We start from the raw sequence: 9,434 nt of genomic DNA on the forward strand, positions 1-9,434 counted from the left end.
TCCTCAGAATTAAAAAATCAAATATTCGCGGTTGAGTGATGAGCAGAAGAAAGATTACATTTAGACAAGTGCAGATAATAAGAGAAAGCGACAAAATAATGACTTTGCTGGTAATACTATTAACGGCAAACGACAACGTAAATTTGATCTATTTTGTGGAGCCCTACTACTTGCCTATAAGCATGAAGGTAGGTGTATATATACTTTATAGTTTATTAAATAGGCCATATAAATTTATAAATTAGATTATTAAATATTTATATTTTATGCTAAGACAAATTCTTCATGAACTAGTATGTTCTTTATTATATAAGTTACACACTCCAAAGTCTTATGTCTATTGTGGATCCAAAAAGTTTGAACACGAGCCTCCAACATTTTACTGCCACAACGGTGAAATCCACCTAGCAGATGTGAATATTCCAAATGAATTATATGCCCTTTATACAATGCAATCACCAGAGGCAATTGAGTTTCGAAGCCATACCAGAATGTACAACAATATTTTCTCATTCACATCGTTTGGGGTCAGATTTGATAAAGAGCTAGCATCAAATAGAAAAGGAGTTTTCACATTTAGAGCACAAGGCCAAATATATCATAATCTCCTTGCTCTAATTCCAAAGGAAAATAAGCTTTCATACTTTCAGCTTTACTCTATGATACATAGAATGAGTTGTAAAATCGGTTGAGAATACTAGACAATGCAAACATGAGTGAAATCACAACTAAGAGTTTGATGGATATATTGTAAGGAAACTCATATTCAAAGTTCCTTCGTAAATTGAATGATTATCAATCTTTTGAAGAATTTAAGATATTAATAAATAGTGACGTTGCACTAGATTAACGTGTTTATAACTCACCAACAGCAGATCAGGTGGCTACAATCTGGGTTGAAGGAAATAATGACAACGCACCATTTGAGAGAGAGATAGTTGTCCATGCACACTCAGGAGGAAAACATCAAGTGAAACACTATTTTAGCTATTATGATCCGCTGTAGTATCCCTTACTCTTTCCAAATAGAGAGGTTGGATGGCATCAAAATATTAAAAGAAGGGATAAAAGGGATATCAAAGCTGACAATCAAAAAAGAAATATAATACCAACTTCAGTAGTCCTACCAATCTTCACATCTGCAGAAGACATATTTAACCGAGAAAGTGAAGGTAAATTTAAATTCATAATTCTTAGTAATATTATTATATATGACCATAGCTAACGCCCAAATTTACAGGCGTCAAGGCACCAAAACCCGGAAAAGTCTCATGCTGAGATTATTATTATCATAAGCTCCAGATAAGAGACTCTCGACAATCTATTTTACTTACATCAGCAGGTCATTTATTCCATTAATATGTTGTTGATATGTACATAAAGCTTGAAACAACAAGACTTGATTACTTTAGAAATAAACAATCAGAAATCAGAGCAGAATTATTCCAATTCATTTTTGACAGTGTAGCTGCCGGGGAAGCAAATGCATGCCAAGTGGGCAAGAGAATAGTGCTTCCATCATCATTCATAGGTGGTCCTAGAGACATGCGTCGTAGATACCTTGATGCAATGTTATTAGTACAACGATTTGGAAAGCCATATCTTTTTATAACAATAACATGTAATCCAGAATAGGAAGAGATCACTAAGTAACTACATCCAGGCTAGACCCATAATGACAGGCGAGATCTAACCTCAAGGATATTTCGAGCAAAGCTCCAAGACTTGAAAGATCAACTATTTAAAAAGGAGATATTTGGAAAAGTTGTCACACATGTTCACGTGATTAAGTTTCAAAAAAGAGGTCTACCACATGCACATATATTAATAATTCTTATTAGAGATCACAAGATCATATTATGCGATCAGTATGATAAGTATGTATCTGTAGAAATTCCGAACCAATCCAAACACCTGATCCTCTATGAATTGGTAAAAAACATATAATACACAGACCTTGTGGGGAGTTGAACATGAAGAACAGTTGTATGAAAAATGAAGAGTGAAAATATAACTATCCTCGCGGATTTAGCTTACAATCAATGCAAGCAAAAGATGCTTACCCAATTTATAAGAGGAGGAAAGATAACAAAACAATGTTGGTTCGCAGTAAAATCCTTAATAACCAGTGGATTGTACCTTACAATCCATATTTGCTGACATGTTATAATTATCACATTAATGTTGAAATATGCTCAGGCATTAAAGCAGTAAATTACCTTTACAAATACATATACAAGGGTCATGATAAGATGGCAGTAAACATTGAATATAATGAAGGAGGAAGACTTGTGAATGAAATTAAAAAATTTTAAGATGCAAGATGGGTATTCTTGACCTCTTTGTTTTGATGATGTTTAACAAACAATTTACTACTAATGTTGTTTGTCTAGTGTTTGTGTCTATCTATTTATTGTAAATAAACAACACATTGGAGGTTGGATGGAATTGCGCCATAACGATCATATCAAATGGAGGTTGGCGGAAATAGTGGAGTGAAGCTACGCAATTCAAGTGTAAAACCCCGTATTTTTTTAGTAGTATATGTGAATTATTAGTGATAAATAATTCTATTATGATTAATGACTTGAGGTCATAGGTACACTTGATAACAAGTTATTAGAGAAGTATGAGTGTAATTATATAGAGTTTTGTGCATTAGTTTTGACAAATTAGCAAAATATGCATGGATCTGGAAATCAGACTGCTCAGTCGACTTATCAGTCGACTCATGAGTCGACTGATGAGTCGACTGACAGGCTGATTTTGGGTTTTCTTTTAGTTTGCGGGTCTGTTCGGTTTTGTATCGGGTTTGACCACTCATATATTATATCTCCTACCCAAGAACATCTTCAGAGCTCAAAACCCTAGCCCCTCTCTCTCCCTCTCAAACCCTAGCTCGGATTTTGGCGATTTGGAGGAGTTTCGAAGGGGTTTGCAATGTGATTTTGTGCAGTGCAGCGAAGGAGATCATTCTCTTGCGGATTCCAGGAGTTTTCTAGCATACCAGAGGTGAGTAACATCTCGCCCAACTCTCACCCACTGTTTGTATAGTTTTTCTTCGAGTTTTATTTCGTTTTCTTGAGCCTAAAACATATTTTGTGCATAAAGATAGATACTTTATATTATGAGCAGCAAGATCTACATTTTCAGTTTAATAAAAGCTCACCAACGATTTTGTAAATGTAGATCCAGATCTGGAATTTGTTTAAACTTGGGTTTCATGTGATTTATTGATTTCAATGCGTTTTAAATATGGAAAAATATATTTAGGGTTTTGTGTAAGAAATCACATGTAAATCTTGTGTTTCAGTTTGTACACTTATTATAGAATTGAATGCATGCTGCTGAAAAAGATGAAAAGAATCATGTTAGTTTAAAAATCTTTGCAAATAATCACTTTTATGCAAAATTGGTTTTTGATCTGCTCAGTCGACCTGTCAGTCGACTCATGAGTCGACTAATGAGTCGACCAATGAGTCGACTGACGGGAAATTTCTTTTCTGCTTTCTTCTTTATGTTTGTCAAGTCGACTAATGAGTCGACCGATGATCCCAGTCGACTCATGAGTCGACTGATGAGAAAATTTTTAGTTTTTCCTCGTTTTGGATCTGTTTGGGTCATTTCGTTTTAACCGAAACTGTTTTGGCATGTTTGCTGTTATTGCGTGCGTCTATATGAGCGAGGAGTTGCCTCGGATATCTGATATTAGAATTTAGGATTATTTTTGTATCGTTACACGTGAGATGATTTGTGGATACGAGTTTAGGGTTGCATACCGAGACATATGAGGCATTAGGATATATGCATCTTTCATATATTTCATATAGTCCATGTGTTGGGCTATCATGATGTGCAGTCCATGTGTTGGGTATTTGTCATATTCAGTCCATGTGTTGGACAACTTTCATACGCAGTCCATGTGTTGGGCATTCATTACATCTAGTTTTAATCCATGTGTTGGACATCAAATTAGACCTTGAAATTGACACCTATACTTGCATAGGCTGGACATGACACTTATATGGGTTGTGATATGACCTAGTATTTAAGTTCTGAGATGAGGTTGTCTCCTGTTATTATTTATTCATGTATTAGATTTTGGGTTTGGTATTTAGGGATTTACAATTTGAGATACAAGGTATATACATGAGGGTTTCCTTGTTTGGATTATTTCGCTCGACGTACCCAGGAGCCCGGAGAGTCGCAGGGTGATGGAGAGACACTTTAGCATCAGCTATTCTATTATAGTTATATTTTTTTGAGCTCCACTGTAGGCTTTTGTTTAGACATTTTGAGAATTTATTTCTAGAAGTTGTAAAGACTGTATGCCTTATTTCCTCCTATTCAGACTTTATGTATTTGAGACTTGTTGAAACTTCAGTTTATTCATTTCAGACATTGACTTCTATTTCAGTACGTTGGATGATGAAATATTAATTTGTTCACTATCGTTTCATCAGTTATATCTTGTATCTATCTTTTACTTGCTTTGTACCTACACATGTTATTGACTCTACTAGAGAGATAGTAATTATAATGGTAAAACATGTTATTGTACGGTGTGGTGCATGACAGGTTTGACATCCTTAGTTTCACCTTGGACTGTAACCTTGCGTGAACCCAGGGCCGTCACATTAAGTTAAAGATTCAAGTTCAAGCTTCATCCGCAAGTTTACCAAGAAGAGCTTATTGAAGATCAAGATTTTAGCTTGGGTAATTTAGTTTAGGTTTTATATTATGTGTGTTAGTACTTTAAGATCAATCATATACACACACATTTTATTGGTTTCTGTGTATATATATATAGTTATATATATACACATCTTGGTTTTTGGTTTTATCCACAAACAAAGTTGTTACAAACATATATATATAGTTATATATATACACATCTTGGTTTTTGGTTTTATCCACAAACAAAGTTGTTACAAACAAATTCCAAAAATTATTTATACATGTTCATTTTCTATGTGGATAAATTATTTTGGTTTAATTTCATAGATATGAAACAAATATATATTCATATACATACTCATATGTTTCATGTTCTATTGTATTTGTGAAAATATTGTATTCATTATTTATAGATTTTATAACAATAGTTTATATCTTTCTTTAAGTCTATAAAACCAGTTTATAGAGTTTCAAAACATGGTTTATGTCCAATGTTAAAAACAAGTCTTTTTTTATTTACATGTTTTGGACTATTTTGCAAAATGATGATATTTTTCTTTTGGGAGGTCCTTTTTGAAAACTAGTTTGTGTAGCATGTTTATTATCATGTCGACAACCATTTTTTAAAGTTTTATATTTTTTGAAATTTATTTGATATTTTTAAACAAGGTTTTAAAATCAGAAAATAACTTTCAAAACCTGGAATTTCTAGTATCAGTTTGCGGTCGACCGCCACGGTCGACCGCCTGGAGTCTAGAGACGATATTTAGTGGCTAACGGTCGACCATGGCGGTCGACCAGATGAAGTCCAGAGAGTTTTGCGGTCGACCGTCACTATCGACCAGATGTTTTCCTGAGCCCTGAATTTGCCTTTGAGCTACTCGCGGGCGACCGCGCGTTTTTTCACGGTCGACCGCTGATCTTCCAACGACTATAATTAGGTACATAATCAGATTTTTGATTCTTTTGGGTTTTTGGTCTTTTGTTTGGGGTTTTGGTTGAAACCTTCTCTTCCTATAAATACCTTACTGCCTTCAACTCTCAAACTAACAAAAGAAAAGTTTAAACAAGTTTTTAAAGGGTGTTTAAGTGTGTTTAAGTTTGGTTTAAAGCTTGTTTGGTTTGTGAAGAAGTTTTCACAAGTGGAGGAGATCATCTACATTATTTAGGCTTCATTTTAATCCATCTCTCCATCTTTTTTTTCAGAGAAGAATTTCTAAACTCAATACTAGTTTTATATTAATTATTTGTTGTTTATCATTTTTATCAAGCTAGGGTTTAAATTGAGTTTATGATTGAGGTGTTCATTGTATAGAGATCTTCTTACTCTTAGCCAGTTTGATTTCAGACCTGAGATTGGTGGAACCAGTGTATTTTTGGGAGCTGTGTCAGTGCAGTCATCTTGGAGTATCAGAGTTGTCAGAGCTCAGTTGGAAGACTCTTGAATTCAAAACCGAAAGGCGGTGATTTCCAAAGAGCCTAAAGCTGATTGGACCATTGGAGTAGATAGAGATCTACGGATGAAGGGTAGGTTGGTTATGCCATCCAGTACCGAGCTGAAGAGGGAGTTATTTGATGAAGCTCATCGTACTCGGTATACAGTGCATCCAGGAACCACCAAGATGTACAAAGACCTAAAGAGACACTTCTGGTGGAGTGGTATGCGTAAAGAGATTGCAGAGTATGTGGCTAAGTGTTTTACCTATCAGCAGGTGAAGGCAGAGCATCAGAGACCAGCAGGAACACTTCAGCCTTTACCCATCCCAGAGTGGAAATGAGCGGATATTTCTATGGACTTCATTGTAGGGTTACCGAAGTCGAAGAAGGGGAATAATTTTGTTTGGGTGATAGTGGAGCGGTTTATGAAGTTAGCACATTTTATTCTAGTGAGGACTACATATACAGCTGAGGCGTATGCGATGATATTTATTCGAGAGATAGTCTGACTTCATGGAGTTCCTGATACGATTGTGTCGGATCGAGGTTCGGTGTTCACTTCACATTTTTGGAGGAGTTTCCAGGATTCGTTCGGCAGCAGATTATCTTACAGTAGTGTATTCCACCCACAGACAGATGGTCAGATGGAGATGGTGAATCAGGTGTTGGAAGACATGTTGCGGGCTTGTGTCATAGACTTTCAAGGTAGCTGAAATGATCATATTCCACTGATAGAGTTCGCTTATAACAATAGTTATCAAGCGACGATCGGTATGGCCCCTTATGAGGCATTGTATGGGAGACCTTGTAGATCACCGATATGCTAGGCAGAGTCAGAGGATAGCTTAATGCTTGGACCAGAGCTTGTGAGACAGACTACTGAGAAGGTAGTATTAATTAGAGATAGGATTCTAGCCGCTCAGAGTCGGCAAAAGAGCTATGCATATAAGAGACGAAGACCCTTGGAGTTTCAGGTTGGAGATTCAGTTATGCTGAAGGTATCGCCTATAAAAGGCATTCAGCGATTCAGGAGACGGGGAAAGCTTCTACCGAGGTATATTGGACCCTTCCGGATTTTAGAGCGCATTAGAGCTGTGTCATACAGACTAGCTCTTTCAGCATCGATGTCTAGTATACACAATGTATTTCATATTTCTATGCTCAAGAAACACTTGCATGATGAGGAGCAGCAGTGAGTATTGGATGCACTAGAGATTGAGCTTCAGGAAGATTTGACTACTATTGAGATTCCAGTTTGTATACTTGCCAGGAAGGACAAGAGGCTTAGAAACAAGGTGACTCCTTTGGTGAAAGTGCAGTGGAACCGAAGAGGCGTTGAGGAGATTTTTTGGGAGCGCAGAGAAGACATGCGTTGCGACTATCCACACATGTTTGAGCAGGCAAATTAAATCTTTTTGTATGATTTATATATGGCTTATAGATTCAATTATGGCGATATTTATACTTATAGTTAAAATGAGGATATTACCACTTATCTCCTAAGTACTCGGAACATAGGGTATATATATGAGGGGTTCCTTGTTTGGATTTTTCACTCGATGTACTTGTTCCATTTAGTTAGGGGTTAAGTGGGGGTATTTACATTTTAGATGGTTAAGTGTGGACATTGAAGATGATTTTCGAGAGCACGAAGATGATATGTAGCGCTACTTTCTGCATTTATTGAGGAAGTGGATTGATTTATGTGCATGAGTATTTGTGTGACTATATTTAGATTTAACGCTAGAATGAGGATATTTCCGCTCAATTCTTAATCTTTTGGAACATATGGTATATATATGGGGGGTTCCTTGTTTGGATTTTTTGCCCGACGTACTAGTTCTATTTGATTAAGGGTTGAGTGGGAATATAGTCATCATGGATTGTTAAATATAAATATCGCTATATGCTTATCTAGAGTAATAATATTTGTTTAAGTATGATTTCTGAATTTCAAGGGCGAAATTCTTTTAAGGGGGGGAGAATGTAAAACCCCGTATTTTTTGTTAGTAATATATGTGAATTATTAATGATAAATAATTCTATTATGATTAATGACTTGAGGTCATAAGTACACTTGATAACAAGTTATTAGAGAAGTATGAGTGTAATTATATAGAGTTTTGTGCATTGGTTTTGACAAATTAGCAAAACATGCACGGATCTGGAAATCAGACTGCTCAGTCGACTCATGAGTCGACTGATGAGTCGACCTATTAGTCGACTGACGGGCTGATTTCGGGTTTTCTTTTAGTTTGCGGGTCTGTTCGGTTTTGTATCGGGTTTGACCGGTCATATATTATATCTCCCACCCGAGAACATCTTCAGAACTCAAAACCCTAGCCCCTCTCTCTCTCCCTCTCAAACCTTAGCTCAGATTTTGGCGATTTGTAGGAGTTTCGAAGGGGTTTGTAACGGGATTTTGTGCAGTGCAACGAAGGAGATCATTCTCTTACAGATTCCAGGAGTTTTCTAGCATACCAGAGGCGAGTAACATCTCGCCCAACTCTCACCCACTATTTGTATATTTTTTCTTCAAGTTTTATTTCGTTTTCTTGAGCCTAAAACATATTTTGTGCATAAAGATAGATACTTTATATTATGAGCAGCAAGATCTACATTTTCAGTTTAATAAAAGCTCACCAACGATTTTGTAAATGTAGATCCAGATCTGGAATTTGTTTAAACTTAGGTTTCATGTGATTTATTGATTTCAATGCGTTTTAAATATGGAAAAATATATTTAGGGTTTTGTGTAAGAAATCACATGTAAATCTTATGTTTCAGTTTGTACACTTATTACAGAATTGAATGCATGCTGCTGAAAAAGATGAAAAGAATCATGTTAGTTTTAAAATCTTTGAAAATAATCACTTTTATGCGAAATTGGTTTTTGATCTGCTCAGTCGACCTGTCAGTCGACTCATGAGTCGACTAATGAGTCGACCAATGAGTCGACTGACGGGAAATTTCTTTTCTGCTTTCTTCTTTATGTTTGTCAAGTCGACTAATGAGTCGACCGATGATCCCAGTCGACTCATGAGTCGACTGATGAGGAAATTTTTAGTTTTTCCTCGTTTTGGATCTGTTTGGGTCATTTCGTTTTAACCGAAACTGTTTTGGCATGTTTGCTGTTATTGCGTGCTTCTATATGAGCGAGGAGTTGCCTCGGATATCTGATATTAGAATTTAGGTTTATTTTTGTATCGTTACACGTGAGATGATTTGCGGATAATAGTTTAGGGTTGCTTTCTTTATTGATGATTCCATTGTACACTCTTGTAACAGTTTATCGATTACAAAGATCCGGTCTTTTTATA

At 35.9% G+C, this 9,434-nt stretch overlaps 1 protein-coding gene across 1 annotated transcript in view; it reads right to left on the minus strand.

Moving 5' to 3' along the window:
- Positions 1 to 1,152, minus strand: part of LOC109823396 (calcium-dependent protein kinase 11-like) — a 3,709-nt gene extending 2,557 nt beyond the window's left edge. The window contains exon 1 of the mRNA XM_020389673.1: positions 1,114 to 1,152. Coding sequence (XP_020245262.1) covers positions 1,114 to 1,152 — 39 coding nt within the window. The remainder of the gene's footprint in view (positions 1 to 1,113) is intronic.

Source organism: Asparagus officinalis, chromosome 9 (assembly GCF_001876935.1).
Source record: "Asparagus officinalis chromosome 9, Aspof.V1, whole genome shotgun sequence".
NCBI classification, from domain to species: Eukaryota; Viridiplantae; Streptophyta; class Magnoliopsida; order Asparagales; family Asparagaceae; genus Asparagus; species Asparagus officinalis.